Consider the following 21,916-nt stretch of genomic DNA (forward strand, 5'->3'; position numbering starts at 1 on the left):
AGCCATCTGTGATATTTTAGTCTGTGGTGGCAAGGATTGCAATACATGCTTCGAAAGTTTAATTATAAAAGAAACTTAATAACATAGAAGTCCCCGTTTAAAACTTTTGAGGGCATTTATGAAACTAGGATAAGCTTTTCAGGCTTTAAAGTAAACATTAAAATATGTGTAACTTGAATTTAAGTTTCACTGTAAGGTTTTAAAGTTGAAACTGTTATAAAACAATTATAAATGTTTTAAATCTCTCTTCCTAACTTCCTCCTTTTAAAGATATATGATCAGGGAAGTTAAGGCAGTTGCCCAAGTACAGAAAGCTTGATAGAAATTAACTCATCCTAGGCATCCAGGTGTCCTGATTCCTGGGCCATTCAGAATCTTTCAATTTTGTCTTGCTCCTTTACCTATTTACTAATTCAGAAAACTTGCTGAGACTGCTAAATTATTGTTACAGTCATGTACAGTTTTCACATTTAATGTAACTATTTTTCAGATTATGGAAAATCAGGTATCAGCGATAGACCCCCATCACTTTCCCACATTTAAAAAAATGAGTATAATTTAATACTTAGATTTCTCAGAGCAAAAAAAATACATAAATAAAACAATTGTGGATGTGACAGATGTACACAGTAAAAATTCATTTGACCAGAAAAAGTCATATCATCATTAAGTTTTTTTATACAATCCGTCTCTTAACCTCTTTTATCAAAGAATGATGAAAACATGTTTTGCACAGACATAAATTATTAGTTTCCAGTTACACTGCCAACTTGCTAGTTTGAATGGATCGAAATTGTTGTTTTAAAGAAATGAAAGAAAAAGTAAAAGAACAAAAGAGTGCATGGATGAAAACCAAAAGTAACAAAGCCAACGTGATTAAGAAAACCTATTTGTTAATTATGCTTTCAAATGTGGCAATTTATGGGGGTTAAATTATTCATCAAAAGTAGTCTGATAGGAGTTGAGGGGAGAAAAGTTGGATGACTCAGTCTTCTTACTTCTATGCTGTTTAGACATGTTGAAGCCAGATGTTGCAGCTTTATGGTTCACAAATCTCCAGCTAAGGGCTCGAAATCTGAATAGGAGTCTCTGAACACAAATGGTGCTTTTTGTTCGCGATTTCTTATTTGTATCATGTAACTGTCACTAACAAAATGTCAAAATTATCAAAAGATCATGACTGTCTTTCTTACTTGTCTTTAGTACTTTGTACTTCTGATATCTGCCTCACCTCTCTCTCTCTCTCTCTCTCTCTCACTCACACACACACACACACACACACACACACACACACACACACACATGGGCAAGCAGAGGGAAAGACATCCAACTGCACAAAGTTATAGTTTTATCAGACTTCTGAGAGGCTGGGAAGAGTCATGCAATAGCAGATATTCTCTCCTTGTTCCCTTAGAAACAATTTTATACAAGTTGAAGAACAGAGTGGTCATATATTTTTATGTTATCTTGGAAAATAATGTTTATTTGATACTTGCCTTAATGGAAAAAAGTATCTAAAACAATTAACTTTGACTTTTAATAGCATCAAAGATAGAGAACACTAACAATAACCCTTGCATGATAAAAAGTCATGGAACTTTCATTAATTTCCTGTTACATTAAAATGTACATTGCAGCATGCTAATTTAATAGGCCATTGGATAGTTATATTCAGAACAACATAGTTCTCAATATCAGATATTTAATTGTAACTTATAGATAAGAAAAATTAAACCCGGTAGTTTGGGTAAAATAATGTTTCATTTACATCACATAAAATGTAAAATACTAGATAAGTATTCATTATCAGCATCATTAAAAGATTTTCTATATGAATTAAGCCATATGTGCCTGATGTTGATAACGACTAGAGGGAGCCAGTGCACCTTAAAAACAAGGATGAGTATACCTACTGAAACAAACGTGCCAGAATTAAATGAGGATGCACCTGCGAGCATATAAGGAAGGGATAGAATCTTATTCAGAAGTCACAAACGGTTTCTAAAAAGACATTTGGATGACATTCAATAAGTATTTTATATGTAAATATCTACAGTATGTATAAATATATACAGATACATATACATACATATATATATAGTCATATAATATATATAGTCACATACTCTCTGTATACATGATATATCATATGATCTATAATAGTAACCGCTGTTAGCCAGTGATTCAACTGAACCCCTGTGGTGGCTTTCCCTTCTAGTTGGAAAGTTTTGATAAAATATTCTAATTAGCTATCAAGAGAGGCAGAACAGAATGGTGGTAAAAGCCTGGGCTCTGGAACCACAGAGCCCAGTTGAATCCCATTTATTACTTAGGTGACTTTGGGCAAATTATTTAACCTTTGATGTCTCCATTCCTGCACTGATAAAATTATATAACAGTAGTCGCTGTCTCATAGGGTTATTAGGGTAATTAAGTTAACTAATAATATAAAGTGCTTAGAAGACCATTTGGTATTTAATCTGCACTAAATAAATACCAGCCATTGGTGGCAGGAGTAAAGTCGTGTCACAAGAGTGAGCACTGCAAATGTATTTGAAAACGTTCATTTGCGAAATCATCGACTTTAAAGAGGAAAAAACAAGCTTTACCTCTCTTCTGTGTTCCTGGGAGACTGGCTGCTATGGTTGCTATTCCCGATGAAATTTCGAATTTCTGTGAAGTAAGCATCTTCCTTGTCATCGAGAATCGCACCTGTACTTTCCAGTTCAGAATGAGGCGACGATGTGGCCGTACCTGAGAGGAGAGAGAGCCTTTTGTGAAAAAGACTATTATTTATAGGGCAACTTATTTTGAATCTCATACCTTCTTCATTTGATCAGTGCTGTTTCCTAAAACAGGCTTTTTCAAATATTAATAATGATAACTTTAGGAGGTCACAGTCTTCCCAATTTTACCTCAGTACCCATGCCAGTGAGGAATGGGGACTATTTTGAACCATTGAAATAGTGAGATACAGTCACCCAAAGATGCCGTTTCTCCCACTAGCTTCCTCCTTTTCCCACTGTGACATGGGAACATTTTAATTTGTAGAATGAGAATATGGGGTGAGGCAAATTATAGAGAGGTCTTACATACATTCTGCAGAAGAAACTGTATACCTGGTTGCAGTCAATATGTATTTATTGCCCCTGTGCTAAAGTATGTTATCAAATAAAGACTGAACACATGCTGGAAATACTGCATTTTGATTTGGTGGATTAAGCCGTGGGTAGACTCAGAACACACCAGTCGAGAGACAGTTGTGGTATAGTATTAAGAGGACAATATTGAGTCTGTGGATTACAGAATGATTGTCAGCTTCCTTACCTATAAAATTAGAATCAAAATACCTGTATCACAGATTATTCTAAAGTTTCCATAAATTTACAAATTATAAACACTGTATAACATGTGGTCAAACTTTATAGTAACATTTGCTTCATGCTGTTTAGCGTGCCCACAAAATATCTACAGTTTAATAGTTCATCACAATAGTCTAGATGACAAAAACAAGAGGTTAGAACACCCCTCAGCTTAACAAAGTTATAACCTGGACCAAAAAACAAGTATTCAAATTTGACACATTATATCTTTAACTTATTTATCTTCTGAAATAATTTTGACTAGAAAAATTATAGTGGTATACTGTAAGAAAGTGTAGCCACTTTTGTGTATTGGATTAGACTTCTGCCTCTAAAGTCCAATATTTTAAAACCATGATCATTAGATTTTTGGCTTTAAGGGAAACGAAGAGTATATAGTTCATTCAAAATCATAAGCAATGTTCCCGTACAACAGAGGACGGATTAATAATAAAATAATTTCCTTCAGTAAAGATTACTACTTTGTATAAACCCAACTTTTCTCTGTTCCTAAAATCCTTTTCAGGAGCTGCATGCACAACCCCTCTCCTCACTTCTAAGTCATTTCCTTAATTCTCTAGAAACAAATTATGGCTACATAAGTTGGTTTCACACACACATGCCAGCTGCTAAGCATTCGTTAATCGTTTATTATCTAAGCATTAGAAACCAAAGGCAAGAAAACCTACCATGTCTTCTGCTAACTATGCGCTGGTACGTCTGGGTTAAGGGAAGCCTAGTTTTTTGCCACTTTTCACTTAATTCTACATTGGAATTTGTGACCAAAACCACACACCACTATCATTCGCTACGGGTTACTCTGATCATGTTGACAGTCTTCAATCACTCATCTCTAAACAGGGTCCCCTGGAGAGGTCCTCTGAACTGCAGGCCTTCTGCAAAAGCAGCCATGGTTTCTAGGTTAATACTCAAGAGCGTGGCATCCTGGGGCTCCACTGTGGTCATCCTGCCAGGCTGGGGGCCACGTTCTGTGCCAATAGATGGAAAGATCGTTCTCTGCAATTTAGGAAACCTTGGTTCATGAGTCTCCGGTGAGTTCGGGTCATGGTTCTCTTCGCTTGAGACTGCCCACTGAGATGAATCCAGGAGAAAATAAAATCATCCACATAAAGCTCTGAGCTGTATATTATTCAACGATCACATCATTCACTTCATTCAAAAATCTCAAGGGAAACGTGCAAATTTGCACAACAGGATCTGATTCTCGTGTCAAAGCGGAACGGGAGAATGCTCACAGCTGTCTTTTAAAATAAGAAAAATAAGCTACCATCTCCTCCTCAAAACGCAACTGATGACCTACCAGACATGTTCCCATTCTCGTGCTTCTTTAGGTGTCTGTCTAAGTTGGTTTGTTGACCAAAACACCTATCACATAAGTGACACTTAAAGGGCTTCTCTTTATTGTGGATGTTGCGAACATGCCGCTGCAGGTTAGAAGATATGCTGAATGACCTGTCACAGTACTTGCATCTGAAAAACAAACACAGAACGAATATTCGCAAGCAAATCAAAAGAGAGTTCTCAAGACAAGCAAACCAGATCTCCGAAACTATCACTGCAGAGAAGATTACTATCCACACAGCCAAGATTTCAATTCCAATAAATAGACTTTGATTGCATTAAAGATTTTCATGACTTCATAAAAAACCATAATAAAATACTTCATAAAACACCATAATAAAATCACAAGTTTATGAAGGTAATCAGTTCTAATACTTCAAGTAAAGCTCACAAAATTAAAAATATTAAGAAATAGTAGTTTTGTTTTACCTTCTGCTTAGGACAATACAATTAAATCTTCTGTAAACAAACATGAAACAGACTCACATATTGTTCAAATAAAGTAAAAAGATCATTTTTTAATTCGAAACTTCTGAGCCTGATTAAATAATTTCTTAGTCAATTCATTTTCTCAATTGCTAATCCTGAAGGAGAAATTCTGTTATCTTCTCCAAAATAACAATAAAGGTTCCAAACTCTTAAAACTGGGGCAATGTAATAGTTTAGTCTGATACCAAAGATACCGATTTTCATAATCTATAGTTATTAGGGGCCCCCAAAGCCTTTATTGTGTTAACGTTTAAACCGTCACAAAAGAAAGAGTACCACTAAATTCTCCTTTTCGGATAAAAACACAAGGTCTTTGCTAACCCCCTCTCTCTGGATTCCCCCCAGTTTTCCACTTTTATTTTTCCTAGAGTCTGTGGCAGTTCTGAACCAGGTCAGTTTTTTCAGGAAAGTACATATTATTGCCTGGCTAATTGTTTCTGCCTTCCATGATATTTAAGATAAAAAATCATAAATTACTGAAGTTCTCCTTCAGTCACAAAATAAAAATGTAACCTCCCACCCTCTCCCCTTCCCACCAGCTCTTATGGTGAGGAAGAAAAGTGATAAATGACAAGATTTTCTCCTCTGGCATTTTAAAGGGTGCATTGTCTGTTTACATGATTTTTTGGTACATGTGTTGCGTAAAAGGAAAAATCAACTTTCTCTAGATAACTTTCAAGTGAAAATTTCTAACTTAGCATCCAAAAAATCCGAAACTCATTCTTCCGTGTGTGAAGGGCCCTTCTCCCACTTCTGAATGCAGACTCAGCAGTTCGAGGGACTCTACATCAGAAACTGCCCCACTCCATTCAAAGTGTTTGGGCTTTATGGCTGTCTCTACACGAGGCCAGATGTCCAGTTAGTTCGGTGGGGAAATAAATCTGTTAAACTAGTTACATTGTCATCGTATCAGTAAACCTACTCAAGGGCTGATTCAATTTCCCTCCTAAAAAACCATCCTGGCACCATGAGGTTCCTCAAATTTAAATTAATAATATTAACTTTAAAATGGGTAAAATCCCACATTGATAGTAGTTGTAATATTTAAGCCTCTGTTTTTGAAAAAATATATATATGGACTCTTGGCTTTCTTTGAACTTCCAAGGCCCACTGCAATGAGAACCATGGTACAGTTAGCACAGTTGTGTTGTCCTAAGCAGAATAACCTAGGAAACACTGATAGAGAAAACTTAAACTCCTATCAAACTTTTTAGAAAAATTTTCACTCAAAATATTTTCTGCACAAATCATGAGGAAGAGAGATTTTGACTTTGACACGCTTCCAACTGTCTGCTTATAGGCACAGAAGCTGTAAATCCAATAAATATCATCCACTCTAATAGAATCAGTCAATAAGGAAGTTTTAACCAAAAACCATCTGTTACTTTGTATCTTTCCTCTGCTAATATCTTGGCCAAATGTCTGAGTGCTCCTAAATAATAATCATTCCATTCTATTCCAGTAAATTAGTTGGTGGTCAAGAAACAGCTCAATTCAGAGCCTAAGTTTCAGAAATTCTAAAGAGGAATACATAACACACGCGTGAGCATACACGATTAAGCCTTCCTGGTTACTGGATGTAAACACAGGGGTCAAGGGAGCCTTTCAGATCATGGTATGAGATTAAAAACGCTGACTTGAGAGTTCCAGAACTGGGTTTTAATTTTGGGTCTATTAATACCAGACCTTACAGAAGGCAATTAGCATCCCTGGATCTAAATTTTTTTACTTGTAAAACAGAAGAGCTGGACAAGTAACTGTTTAAGGTCTTCAGCTATGAAAAATTCTGGTTTGCGTTTTTAAAAATATATGTACAATAATAGCACCGTTTACAGGGTAGAATGAAACCACTGAATTCAGGTACAAAAAAAGAGTAAAATGAGCATGGTATCATAGTCGCGTACCAGACCCTTGGCCATAACAAAATGTAAGTGTGGAAATCTTTCCTCCACTTAAGCAGAATTCCTTGGATGTGACATTTTCTCAAAAAAGGGAAATCATCTAACACTTCCCATTTTTATATCTCTCTGAGACCTACTATATCAAGTACATTCTATCACATATAAAGTCATTTATAAATATCACTTATGATTAGTGATTTACAAAACATGTAGGAAAGCAACGAATTTAAGAAAATACTTTATTATTTTCTGAGTTTAAGTCCCTCCAGTTTTCTCCTAAAATTTCTCCTAAAATTTGAACAATCTTCAAATGAACATTGGTCTGCCCATTTTCTTATCCTCGTATGTAAAAAAAGTCTTTGAAAGCTGATAATTCATTTATTTTAATGACAAAAGCATTCAGACAAAAATAATTTTACACATATGCAATGCATAAGAATTTCAAAGCAGAATAAAATTACGATATTACTTAAGATAAATAACATTCATTCTTTGAAGAAATATTCATGAGTACCTAATACTGTGTGCAAGGCATACACATTCAACAATGTCGATGATATTTTAAAACTGGAATGGAGAATGGTGGTTAGTTTCGTTTGTTAGTAAACAATAATATTAAAATTAAACACAGGTGCCATGTGTCATATGGCTAATTTTGACACTTAAGAGAATAAGCTAAGAAGCACTTGAGAAACTGTTGACAGAATTGCTCCCTTCCTATAATATATTCTATTTTATCTGTTCTACCCCTAGCTCCCTTTTCTTCCTCCTCTCCAGGTTTAAAATTTATTCTTTAAACCTCCTAATGGGACCTGTAGACATTGACTTAGCTGTACTGGGAAAACAAAGATATGTCCGGGTTGTTAATTCCTAGCAGAGATTTAAGGCTTGGAAGAGGGAGGCTGCAAGATTATGATTATTGTCAATTAAAATGGCATGAATCACTGAGGAGAGAGAGCACTTAATTTTAAAAATGTATAACAGTTCTTAAACGCTTATTCTATACTAGACACTGCTAGAACTTTTAAACTGAGATATAAGAAGACGATTCAAGAAATTAGGACTTTTCTAAATTTTAACCCCAGCCATTAGTTAATTCTTCTTTGACTCAAAACTGAACAGACAGACATTCACAAAAATAGCCTCTTTTAAAATTCTGGCAATGAGCCTACTTTATTACAATATTTATCAAGACATTTAGTAAAAATCATTGTCAAACCTGTAAGGCTGCTCTCCTGTGTGGGTTCTCAAGTGCCGTGTCAGGTTCGCAGATCTTGGAAAAATCTTGCCACAGTATCTATTATGAAAAGATGTTTATAAGAGAAAGTCAGCACAATTGACTGTATTCCACTCAAGCTGCATAGAAGCCAGATGCTTATTCCTGAATTAATTAATCTTGCATGGAACTCACATGTCTTTGGTATTTAAAATTTGCAACAAAGCCATTCTACAGATATAAATAACTCTACAAATAAAGACTGCGTTATGAGATCCGGTTGAATTTGCTCATGCATAAGCAAGCAGTTTATGAAAACAGACTTGAGTTTTGATGACCCCCATGCTCCTCTTTTATTAACTCTGTATCTTTACATTCACAAAACTGAACCAGACAAGGGGATTAAAAAATGACAAGAGCCTGTGATTCTGGGTTGATGTAAACAGATTTCAAATGTTTCAACTCATTTTACGTGTTAGGCACAGTGACCACTCTCTGTACATTGAGTGGTATCAGATCAGACAAGATTCTAAGACCTCATCCATCAAGGTAGGTTCCTATAAAAGCTTTTCTGGAAAGAAAGTGACACATTTTCCAAACAGCAGATAAATTGATATGCCTGAGTCAGATGCCACAAATTTCTGAAGACAATTCAGAAATTGTAAGTATGATTTATTAAAAAAGAAAACAGAAACCAAAAAAGAGCTTTACTGTACTATTGATAACAAGAAACTTATTAACTAGTTTTCTTCACTTATCGACCTTATTTGTCCTTCATTAATACATTTGGCTAAAGCTATAACTTTGCCATGACAATTAATAAATATATGCTTGAGGACAGTAGTATTATACCTTTGGATGAAAATAATTAACTGTGAAAGAAATTCATAAATATCAAAGTGAAACAAGTAGATAGCATTTGGACCATTTCCAACCTCATTTATCACAACCAAATGGCCTGTGTTAAAATTTTCATTTAATAATAATTTTTTTAAACCACTATTTTTATATCCCACTAAATAAAGAGTACTTTGAAGTGCTTGAGATCTATCATGGTTGCTATTAATCATCCAATCAAGAATAATTTCCAAAACAAACAGCAGGGCCTTTTGAAATCAGAGGGGAGATTTTTGGAAAGCAGGCCATGATTAACTTTGCAGTTACCTGCAGGTATAGCGTTCCTTTCCTTTCCGCAGGAGGTTCTCTGGCAGGGCGCTGGGAGGAGCTCTGAAGTTGAACATGGAGGGAACCGACTGTAGAAGTTCACTGGCCTCAGGTTTCAGGGCACTGAAGCTCTCCAGCTTCTCCGCCATGTTTTCAATAGCTGACATCTGAAAGGCAAAAAGCACAAGACCATGAAGGATGGGGCAGACATCCTCCCTTCTGTAATTATCTCTAGCAAACCAAGAACAGATTAATGAGAGGGAAGCATCAAATCTGCTGAATGCAAGGGGCTGTAGAAAGAGATTGTAGTGTCCCAATATTAAACAAATGAGAGAATTCATTGATCTTAAAGATAACAAAGGTAGAATCAAGCTTACAAAATGCCAAGTGAACTTTTCCATAAGCCCTTAGTTAGACCATTTTGTAATAATTTGATATAAAATTGAGCAATGAAATACATGAGAGAGAATAAAACCGTTAGATTTTTTATTAAATTAAGAGACAACATTAGTATCATGCTATCAACAATCACCAGGCCCACCTGTGAATGACTGCAAGAAGGAAGAAATTAATACATCCCCTCCAGAGGCTGACTGGAACCAGGAAATGTTTGACTTTACTCCCTCCCTTTTTAGTATAAAAGAAGCTTGAATCTAACTCTGGCAAGATGGTTCTTTGGGACACAAGTCCACCATCTTCTCAGTCTGTGAGATTTCCGAATAACCAGTAAAAAAAATAGTAAACTGGAAATTATAGCAAGAGATCCTGTATGCCTTGCCTAGGTAATAAAAACCATAGGAAGTAGGGAGTCCCATGAAAAGAACTCACAGCATGAAAAACATCAGGTGTTCCAAAGTTATAGCTTTAGCCAAATGTATGCAATGCAGAAGGAAAAAATTAAATGTGTAAACAGTGCTTTACGTTAAATTAATATCTGGATATACTAGACTTTTAAGTGCGATTATGTACAAAGAATTTTGGTGAAATATTCATTTGTCCTGGGCAAAGATTAAGTTGAAATGACAGTTCATGATATATTATCATAACTTCACATAACCTGGCACGGGCATTGCAAGTATGACCAAACTCTTAGAGCAGTATTCTTGAAGAAAAACTATCCTGCCTGGTTCTTCCCCTCAAATAACCTAATTTATTTTGCTTATAATCTTCAAGTTTTTGTCTACCTGCACACATATTTGACAGTCATAGACAGAGGATGGCATTTACTTTCAAAGGCAGCTTGATCCTTACTGTCTATAGTTAGACAGACTCCCTCACCTTTCCTTCAACCCTCCCAAAATGTTGTTTCCCCCATGCTCACGTTTTATTTGGAAGCTGCTTACTATTGAATTTTTAAGAAGAAAAAGCAAACTCTCAGGCCATCTTGTAAAATCAACTCACCCATTGTTTATTTGGTTCTCAGGGCACTATGCCACTGGAGAACTCACAAAGCTGTTTAAAAGGTGTTTGCACTCTGTTTCTCAAAAGGCTGGGGCGGTAGACCAGAAGACCCCATGCAAGGATTAAAAATGTTAACAACTATACATTCAAGTAACCGATCAACCCAAGAAAAAGATTCTTTTGCTGATAAGATGGTAAGACAGAGTTGGAGTTCCAATTTATTATGAGTCCAGGTTAAAAATAAAAGGCAACACTTCATACTCAAAAAGAAAATTAACAAAATTTATACTCCGCGGACACACAGCCGGACAGAATACCACTGACTTCTTAAACTGGAGCAAAATCTTAACCGAATGGCCTAAACATGATTCTCTTCTTACAAAGGGAATATTGTATGCTTGATTCTTCAAATGACTATGCATGTTGTAGTTAGCTTTCTTTCTTTTCCCTTTATCCTGGAGCCTGCCCTCTCATTTCATGCCCAGACTCCTAATGCTAGCTACAAATTGCAACGTACAGGGTACCACTGCCAATTTGCCAAATGTCTTTCATCACACATGGTGCAAAAAAATCTCAGAGGAAAGTCAAGATACATTTACTTGTCAGACGACAAATGTGAACTCACTGGGAGGCGGTAGGGGCTATAAGCTCAGGGGTCTGATTCATAATCACTCAGCTGCTAAAACATTCTCCACAGATGCAAGCAGACAGCACATTTGTCACTATGAAGGATTCTGACACATACTGATCACAGGGCAGAGATATAAAATGATGCTGCTGCTTATAGAGGTTGAAGGAAACTCTGTCCCTGCTGAATATGGTCATTATCCCCCTCTAACCAGAGAATAAGCATTTTCATATTACTTTGGATTTTATTTATTAAAAATCAATCCAGAAATATTTTATGATACTATTTTATTTGCATTTATTCCTTTTAATTGTTGCTTGCAGAAAATCATTCTGATATCCCACCCTCCATGGAATAAATTGTCTGAGTGAAAAATGACCTCTGGCCTTCAAGCTGATTAGCAGTAACAAGCAGGGGTAAGGGGCATGACCGCATATATTTGTTGGGAAAAATAATAAGTGCATGGGTGATGGTTATAAATGTTTTATTTATGTACATTTAATATTTGAGTAAAGTTTCATTATCTAGTGGTTTTAAATCATTTGAGTGTCCGCCCTGCCGACACACTCAGATTCCTGGGGCAATACATCTTGTAGAAACACTTTCCTTTTATATGGAAAATAGCTTACTCATGACTATCATTATTCTCGGCTTTCATCTCCAGCACATATAAACTACAAGTCCTTCAAGTTATTTAAGAGCAATTGGCTGTTGAGAAATGTGTCTTGCTTTAGTAGCTGCTAATAGCTCCTTTTAAAGGAAGATCACTGTGATTACTTCACCTCAAACTGTTTCAATTTGGGAAAAGCATTAAGAAATAACAAAATATAGTATGGACTTGATGACTAAGTAACAACATTCTTAAAGATAATAAGAAAAAGAATAGGGGTTACCCAAGCGCCTCTCTTATAAGCCACCCCACACCTTTGGCTTGGGGTGTCAAATGAAAAGAGGATTAAGTCAGAGTGGGGAAGAGGGAGAGAAGAAAGATGGGAAGTGAGCCACATATGCAGACACACACCCCCTCTCCACTTTCTTTCCGGCTAGCAACCACCGAAACAACATAAAAGCCATCGCTGAATCCTTCCTCTCATCTTCCAAAGATTTGCTCTCACAGCACTTGACATCAGCTGAAAAGAGTAAGTTTCTCCATTAGGACAGATAGAAGTGACTTAGATTGACATATAGACACTACTATGTATAAAATAGATTAATAAGAACCTACTGTACAGCACAGGGAACTCTACTCAATGCTCTGTAATGACCTATATGGGAAAAGAATCTGAAAAAGAGTGGACATATGTATATGTATAACTGATTCACTTTGCTGTACACCTGAAACTAATACAGCATTATAAATCAACTAGACTCCAATAAAAATTAATTTTTAAAAAAAGTGACTTAGACATCTGCTAGTTGGGGTAGTTTAGCCATTCTGTGACCAACAATCAGCCCTGGTCCATATCTTGGATTAAGGTGTTGGATTAAGATGAGTTTTATCTAATGTATGGGTCCAAACCTCAACTTTCTCTAGCTATCTGGGCTGACTCATGCGATACTCCTCTTGGAATAACATGCATTTTGTAGAAGTGGTAAGTTTTGACATTCATTTTAAAGTCTGACTTGGTATTTTAAAAACCAAGATGAATTGGGATAAATGAAACAGAATCTAGCTGGATATACTTTTCAACTATGAAGAAACCAATGAAGGGGGAACAATGTGTACTACAATGAAGAGGACATTTGCTGAGAATGGGGGAAAAAAGGAGGAAAAATCACATCATATATTTTAAAAACGTATTGCCCTCTGTCCTATTAATGTCGTAGGCTAATCTCCGATCAGTAAATGACAGCTTTTTTCCTATGGAACAGTAATTTTTATTTACATATATTGTAGTTGTTGATGGTATCTGCAGCCAGATGTCTGGAAAAGGAAGTCATTTCACCCCCTTCCAGTCCCCAAGGGGCTATTAACTTTATACTGACGCAAACTAATATTTAGACACAATTCCCTAGCTCCTACCAAAAAATGTAGCTATCTCTCTCGTCAAATAAAGTTAGTATTTGTAAAAACATTTCAGCAGGCAAGATATCATCAACTGGGTCTGAAGCACTTAGCTTAACATTTTTTATCTGGCAGCCAATAATTGATGACATAAAGAAGTTTCTCATTAAAACTATTAAAGTGACAATCTGATTATACAAAATGATATGTCCAATGGCACCATGAATTATGTGACCTAATGTTTCACAAATTAGATTACACATGGCTTTATCATAAAATAACTAACTTTTCATAAATAACTTATGATGGGAAAGTTTGTAGATTTGGTAGTTTTCTATATTTATTCACTTGATAACTAGAGAAATCTTAAAATCATGGCCATTTGGGGGAGAAATACATATTCATATTTTATGGTTGTCTCATCCCACATATCACATTCTGCAGTTATGATTATAAAATTATAGGGTTTTTTAACCACTCAAAATTATAAACTTTAATATTTTACTACTTTCCACTAATATCTATATTTTATAGTACAAATATAAATTATTGCTTTGAAAAACCTATGAGTCAAAGAATGGGAGTGTTTCCAAAGCATTGCAATGGCCGTTGCTATACCATTGTACTATCAGGAAAGGGTGTCTAACTTAAAATCTGAACTGGCTTTGTAAGTTGGTAGAAGCACTGGCCATTTGTGGAGGAGACAGCACCTTATGCTTGAAGCGCCTAACAGCAAAGCTACTAGCAAGTAATACTCTACGTTAGAAATAATGAGGACGATGACGTACGATATTCTGGACAGACCTTTGCCAGGAGAGGCAGACAAGAAACACTGGAAATATAAGCCAGGATAATGAAAGAGCAACGCTGCCTACAGCACAGCTTTGCCTAATAAGGAAGTTTCTGTCTCTCTACTCTTATACTCTGGAAATAAATGAACTTAATCCTTAAAAGTTGATAGGATGAGAAAAATCACAATTCATCACATATTCCACAGAAGAAATAAAATAGAAGAACTTCTGTTCTAAAAGGAAAACTAACATCAGATAGAGGAAATAGGTGACTGCCAAAGTGCTCTAACTTAAAATAATTTATATATAATTATATGGTGACTAAAGGAAAATTTAACTACATTCCAAGATTCTGCCCATACTTCAGAATCAGGATAATTTTGAGTGAAGAGGAAGGGGAATGAAGGAGTAAAAGCACATACACTTAGAGGAGATTTTGTAATATATGTTATTTACATGTATTTCCATTGACTCAAGGTTTATTTGGTAGTGAAAAGTAAATAAATAGTATTCTTTGTATCTTGAATAAAAAATAAAGTTTTCCCCTACTGATGTCAACTGACTGTATCTGGAAACGTTAATTGAAGGTTGAGGGGGAGGGATAAATTGGGAGATTGGGATTGACATATACACACTACTATATATAAAATAGGTAACTAATAAGAACCTACTGTATAGCACAGGGAACTCTACTCAATATTCCGTAATGGCCTATATGGAAAAATCATCTTTAAAAAGCATGGATATATGTATATGTATAACTGATTCACTTTGCTGTACACTTGAAACTAACACAACATTGTAAATCAACTATACTCCAATAAAATTTTTTTAAACTCTAAAAAAAAAAGGAAGTTGAGGAAATGGACCCAATGCTAAAGGATACATTCACTAGTTAGATAAAGATTTTTAAACATTTAGTCTTAGGACTCCACATAGCCAGAACCAAGTTCTGCCCCAGGTTATATGAATGTGAATTCCAATGTCATCTTGTGTCTACACATAAGTTCAGGTTTTATCCTTTTGAAGGCTTTATCATAAGCATCTTTAACATGCTGGTCAGGCTCCCCCAAATAATGGTTGTTTCCACTTAGTGACCCATCTTGAAGTCTCTTTTAACAACATGCTCCAAAGTACCCAGAAAGAGTTCTACATCAAGGTATAATTACATGGAATGGGTCAGATTTAGAGAATAAACTTTCTGTAAACAATTTATAGCACACTAAATGCCCAATTATAACTGAAAGTATTCTGCAGCTTGACAAAGCTGGAAATCTATCTGCTAAAGCCATATCATTTTATGGAAAGGGCTCAGAATTCTTTGTCTGTATGGCAACTTATAAGTTGTTTTCCTTTTAATTCTACGTTATTTTAGTCAAAAATATAAGTAGGAAACTTACCCAAGTTCTCTGATCAGGCAGTTGGAACTGGGAGCAAAATTGAAACAAAAAACAAAAAATTACTTCTGTATCAGTATCTTTATTGCAATCTATCCTTTGAGAAATTAACATTTATACTAAGTAATTTTTGCTTATCACGTAACAATATCTTGAGTAAAAGCTTTGGAAATGAAAATTAATAATTTTATAACACTGCTGAGTTTCCTCTATTTACCTAAATTAAATTTTAGAATCATGGTTATAAACCAGAATGTGCTTATTTCCAAGAGAGCTAAATACTACTTACTATCAAATCTTAAATAGCAAAGTAGATACTTCCTTTTTACCTGTTTGTACTCACTGCAAAACAAGATTCCTAAATTTTACTTTAATAACTAAAAATTAAGCAATTTCCTGCAAAAAAGATATAGTCTCTTGCATTTTTACAATGTTAGTAACAAAGAAAAGATATTTACTCAAATGTGAATCACTGAGTAACAAAAAAGTAATGTCCTTGGAAAAAAACTGCTTCACTTCTACTAGGATGGGACTGAGACCATCAGTAGGCCAAACACCGAAGGATATTAATGAAAAGAACTACAAATGTCAAGTTATTTATGACAATTTATGACAAGAATCAATGGAGAAAACTTCAGTGAGTTAGAAGCTCTATCAGAAAACACAAATGTTACATCTTTAAAAATATCATTTTGTGGCTTCCCTGGTGGCGCAGTGGTTGGGAGTCCGCCTGCCGATGCAGGGGATGCGGGTTCGTGCCCCGGTCTGGGAGGATCCCACATGCCGCGGAGCGGCTGGACCCGTGAGCCATGGCCGCCAAGCCTGTGCGTCCGGAGGCTGCGCTCCGCAACGGGAGAGGCCACAACAGTGAGAGGCCCACATACAGCAAAAAAACAAAAACAAAAACAAACAAACAAAAATATCATTTTGGTTGGTTAAAGGGGATAGATATATCTTGCTTTCTTAGATTATGGTATCTTCAGTAAGGAAGATGCACAGTTTTTAATGATGAAAGGTTTATCACAGAAGAAATCTAACACAAGAAACACTTGTTGAAAGCACGAAAGAAGATGAAAGGCAAAAGACTTAAGTGATTTTCACACCCATATATAAATGATAACTTGGGAAAAGACCTTAGTCTTTTTCCCAGTTCCTTGGGGTACAGTAGCAAGTAGACATTTTAAAGGAAGAAAATTCAAAAAACGAATGTATAAAGGACAGAAATGGAAGTAAAATAGAGTCTCTGTTGCAGATCAACACAAAGCCAAACATCTGAAAATGAAATATATAAATAACCAAAAATAATATTTAACGTATAGGAAAATCAAACAAAGGAATAATAGCCACTTTTATAATAGTATAATTGCCAAGTGATATCTACGGCCATTCAAATGAGCTATCGAAGTGAATGCAAAGTACCCAAAATGCAAAGCACCCAATGAAATGGACATTCCAAAGATCACATGGTAATATCATTTCCTCCATCTCACCTCCTGTGGCTGTCATCTTCTTTTCAAAATTATAATCTGAGACTCCACAAGTAATTTTCAACCACATATTCAGGAAGAACCTCTGTAGTGTTTGTTTCACCCCTATATTAAACTAACTTATTTATAAGAGAAAAACAGAAAGCTAAATAGTCCTCCAGTGGCCCGACAGAGCAAACATACTTCTTTAAGAACTGAACTGAGAAGAAGTTAGACCCTAAGAATGATAAACCCAGCATTTACCTTTTGATTTTGATGTATGTGTTCCTATATGTTTGGGGTATTTTTGACAAGGATTCGAAAAATATACATTATTCCAAAAAGCAGTAAGATGGACTAATAATCTTTCAATAACATTTAATAAATATTAAATGCACTGGGGAAGGAGGAGGCCAGAATACAAAGACATACAAAAAATTGCCCAGAGAATACCACTACTAAAGCATTTACATATCTATCTACATATAGCTTTTCCCTGAAGCATCAAGAACATGTGGTCTCCTCTTCATTATTATAATAACACTGAGAAGTAGATAGGCTAGGTATTATTCTCATTCTGAAGATGAAGTTACAGAAGGCCCAGAGGGACCACGTGATTTGCTCCAATATACTTTAAATGAAAAATGAAGCAGCGAACGGTCTTAACCAAGCACTTATCTAGCTACAAAATCATGGCAAGCCCTGGGAGCAGAGGCAAGTCCTTCCATTTTGGCTTCTTGCTCTGTGCCACCCTGATTGCTGCCCAACAAGGCAGCACGAAGAACACAGTAAGCATCTTTCCAAGGACTTCTAGATACTTGGTATAGCCCCACCAAAGAGACTGGGCTCGGGGGATGGCAGGAGGGTATTTTACTGACACCCTTTTATATTCAAAATGGAATACTTCTGCAACCGATAATAATAAGAGCTTTTCCTCATCTAGGTCCTTCCATATGCCAAGCACAATGCTAAACACATTATGTACGTGATCTCACTAATCCTTGCAGCTCCCCTGGTAAGGCTGGAGGGGTGTTCCCATTACACTGATAGAGAAGGCTCGGAGAGATGAATTACATTGCTCAAAACCAAAGCATTTTTGTGAATAAGTAGGAAAGCCAGTTCTAAAGCGGTTATTTCTGGCCCCAAATCCTGGGCAGTTTCTCTTTGTTTTCATTTGTTTGTTTGTAGGAAAGTAGATCTTGAGGCTAGGACAGAATTGATAGAGGACTAGAAAGAACGAAAACGTTCTGCTGAAACTTCAGAACATTTGAGGCAGATTTTCTGAAAGAACAGACTGGTCTGAACAGTTGGTGAAAACTGAGTGACCCAAGCTTCTCTCAGGCTACGCTTTTTATGCCACCTGTATCCCACTGATACACAGCCCTAACACAGGAAAAGAGCCACCATGGTTATCAAAATAATGAAATATTTCTGTAGTCTTTGGTAAATAGCCTCTGCCCCAACTACCCTGAATGTCCTCCTGCAGCCCTGGCCTCCTCCCAAAAGACCCTTCAGACAGCCCACTGGCCAGCAACTAAAGCATGAACAGTTGGTGCAGCAAGGGCTTCCAGGACCCGGCTCCAGAATGGCAGGAGTCCATTCTGATTGATCGGTATTCATCACATATGATGTGTTAAATAGCTGAATATCACTGTTAGGTCCTGTTCTTATAGCAACACGCAGCAGTGGGCAGTTCCTTATACCAAGACGCGACATTCTGGTGTGGGAAGAAAACTCTCTGCCGCTGTGACTCCCACAGGCATATTTTCAATGGTCTGAGTGGGTGATTGCTGTACTCCAAGCACTGTACATGCGCCTCATATTTTGTGGTCCTTCGTTAACTTTGGGAATCTTAAAACATAGCAGATTTTCTTATATTAATATTATTTGATTAAAAACATGTATATACTATATTTTTTAATTCATTTTTTAACATCTTTATTGGAGTATAATTGCTTTAAAATGGTGTGCTAGTTTCTGCTTTATAACAAAGTGAGTCAGCTGTACATATACATATATCCCCATATCTCCTCCCTCTTGTGTCTCCCTCCCACCCTCCCTATCCCACCCCTCTAGGTGGTCACAAAGCACTGAGCTGATCTCCCTGTGCTATGTGGCTGCTTCCCACTAGCTATCTATTTTACATTTGGTAGTGTATATATGTCCATGCCACTCTCTCACTTCGTCCCAGCTTACCCTTCCCCCTCCCTTTGTCCTCAAGTCTAATTTCTATGTCTGCGTCTTTATTCCTGTCCTGCCCCTACGTTCTTCAGAACCATTTTTTTTTATTCTATATATACATGTGTTAGCATGTGGTATTTGTTTTTCTCTTTCTGACTTATTCACTCTGTATGATAGTCTCTAGGTCCATCCACCTCACTACAAATAACTCACTTTCGTTTCCTTTTATGGCTGAGTAATATTCCATTGTATATATGTGCCACATCTTCTTTATCCATTCATCTGTTGATGGACACTTAGGTTGCTTCCACGTCCTGGCTATTGTAAATAGAGCTGCAGTGGACATTGTGGTACATGACTCTTTTTGAATTATGGTTTTCTCAGGGTATATGCCCAGTAGTGGGATTGCTGGGTCGTATGGTAGTTCTATTTTTAGTTTTTTAAGGAACCTCCATACATGTATATACTATATTTACAACAGCTGCATGCACATGTAAAGATATTGATAGATAAAACTGCCCATCTTCTGAACCAGTAAATTTACCTTAGCTTGCTAGAAATCTGAACTTCAGAGAGGACAGGGACCTTACACCCAACTCCCTCATCTGACAGGTAAGGAAACTAAGAGCCAATAGACTGAGTCACTCAAAGACACTGAATCCCAGTGGCTTTTTTCCCCCCTCCCTTATACCATGTACTCACAGCATTTAATTTTGAAATGATTAATGACTAGATTTTAAAGATAATTAGAATATGAAAACCACTTGATTAATGTGATTAAATGTAGATAACTATAATATCCTTATAAGCATTTAGTTAGGAAGTTATCAAGAGAGACATACTTTTGTGTAATATCTGACACAAAACGCACATTATGTTCAGTTTTTTTAGCTCATGAGGCTGGCAAGTCAATTTAGGTCAACCTAAATGTGGAAAATAAGCACCCGATAAACATTTACTATTTTAAAACTTGTCTCTTTTCCATAAAATAATTTAATAAATGATATCATTCCTTAGTCTTCCTACACAAAATGAATACTAACTAGAATATTTCTAACCCCTTTAATACTAAATCATATATGTTTGCAGTTTAAAATAGAATTTTTGAGCAATGATAGATTTCTCCAGCTAACCCAGAATATGGTATTTCAGCTCTCATACTTTGATGTCCAAAATTTAGGAAAGTACTTTAAAAAATGAAGAAAGAAGAGGTGGTGGCAGGGGCATGAAAGGTGGAGGGAAGAGTCATATCCCATGATTTAATTTAATTAGCTCATAACGTTCTGTAAGACAGCTTGCATAGAATTCCACCAATTTTATTAGAGGAGCGTAATTTTTGGTTTGAATATATTGAAACAGAACAAATCAGTTAACTCTGTTTTCAAGCATTTTCATAAAAATTTTGCTTACTATCTATAGACCAAAGCTTATATCCTTAATAATAAGTAAACAAAAAATAAAATATCATTAAGAAACCAGACTCAAGATGTTTACATATTTCTTCTTTCAATACAATTCCCCGCATTTTTATTGATACGTAAGTCAGCTTTTTAAAAAATGACCAAATATGTAGGGACATAAAGATGAACCAATTAGATAACGCTGCTTTGTATTTTCCTTGCAGTGAGAAACTGTACATATTTTGATAAATGGACACAACTCCATCCAGCAAATAGCTCTGTGTATTGTGGTGAATTCTTGTGCAATTACAGAATTTTGCTGGAATGCCCAGTGGTCTCTAGATAAATTCCTTCACCCTCTATGGTAACAACTTGTCAGGTAGACTCATTTCCTGTTTTTATCTAAGCACTGAAAGAACATGAACGACCATCATGAGTTCGGGACAAGTCACACTACGATCCATTTCTTACTATCACAAATGTTTTAACATGAAAGGCAACTTCAATATTTAATTTCTTAACTGAATTCTGCTCACTCTAAAATACACTTTGGCTCAGTAAGTCATTAACAGAGAATAATTTAACAGCAAAACCATGTTGTTTTTTCACACATATTAACTACTTTTTCTTTAAAGAGCTTGGGTTTTAATTCTGCTAGAATTTCCTGTGTTCTTCCACACCAGCGTCATAGGAAATCCTAGTGTTCTCAAGATTTCTTTCATTTCATTGCACCTGCTTTTCAGGATCAACAAGTTAGTTTACAAGCTTGAAGTCTCAAATTCAAAATACTTACTTGCGGGTGAAATAAGAATCCTGGAGAAGGTCTCAAGTATTTCTCTTTTAAAGCTTCAAGTGGGTCAGTTAGTTTTCTCTTCTCTACTCTGAAAGGTTAAAATTAGATTTTGGAGATGAATCAGTCTCATATATCAATCCCCGCGTACTCGCCGACATTTAAACAGCTAACAATAAAGCAAATGGTAGGTTGCTGGGAAGCACACTAATAAAGATATAAAGACATCTGTTCAGTTCTTGAAGAATACTCCTGGCACTTCTAGGCGCTCAGAGAAAGAAGGTCCTTTTTATAATGGAAAAATCCTATTGAATGACTAGTAATAATAATAATGAGGAAATGTAAAAAATGAAGTCATGAAAT

The 21,916-nt window shown here is 35.9% G+C and overlaps 1 protein-coding gene across 4 annotated transcripts in view; it reads right to left on the reverse strand.

Moving 5' to 3' along the window:
• MECOM (MDS1 and EVI1 complex locus) overlaps nucleotides 1-21,916 on the reverse strand; it is a 285,173-nt gene that overhangs the window by 6,441 nt on the left and 256,816 nt on the right. For 3 of the 4 annotated variants that reach the window (XM_065877048.1, XM_065877047.1, XM_065877045.1), the window contains 5 exons: nucleotides 21,557-21,644; nucleotides 9,495-9,661; nucleotides 8,334-8,411; nucleotides 4,684-4,853; nucleotides 2,610-2,754 (listed from right to left, as the gene is read on the reverse strand). In XM_065877048.1, the coding sequence (XP_065733120.1) occupies nucleotides 2,610-2,754; nucleotides 4,684-4,853; nucleotides 8,334-8,411; nucleotides 9,495-9,661; nucleotides 21,557-21,644 (648 nt within the window). Of the gene's footprint in view, nucleotides 1-2,609; nucleotides 2,755-4,683; nucleotides 4,854-8,333; nucleotides 8,412-9,494; nucleotides 9,662-15,719; nucleotides 15,747-21,556; nucleotides 21,645-21,916 lie in introns of all 4 variants that reach the window. The other variant, XM_065877046.1, reaches the window with a different exon arrangement.

The sequence above is a fragment of the Phocoena phocoena genome, chromosome 4 (assembly GCF_963924675.1).
Source record: "Phocoena phocoena chromosome 4, mPhoPho1.1, whole genome shotgun sequence".
Classification (NCBI taxonomy): Eukaryota; Metazoa; Chordata; class Mammalia; order Artiodactyla; family Phocoenidae; genus Phocoena; species Phocoena phocoena.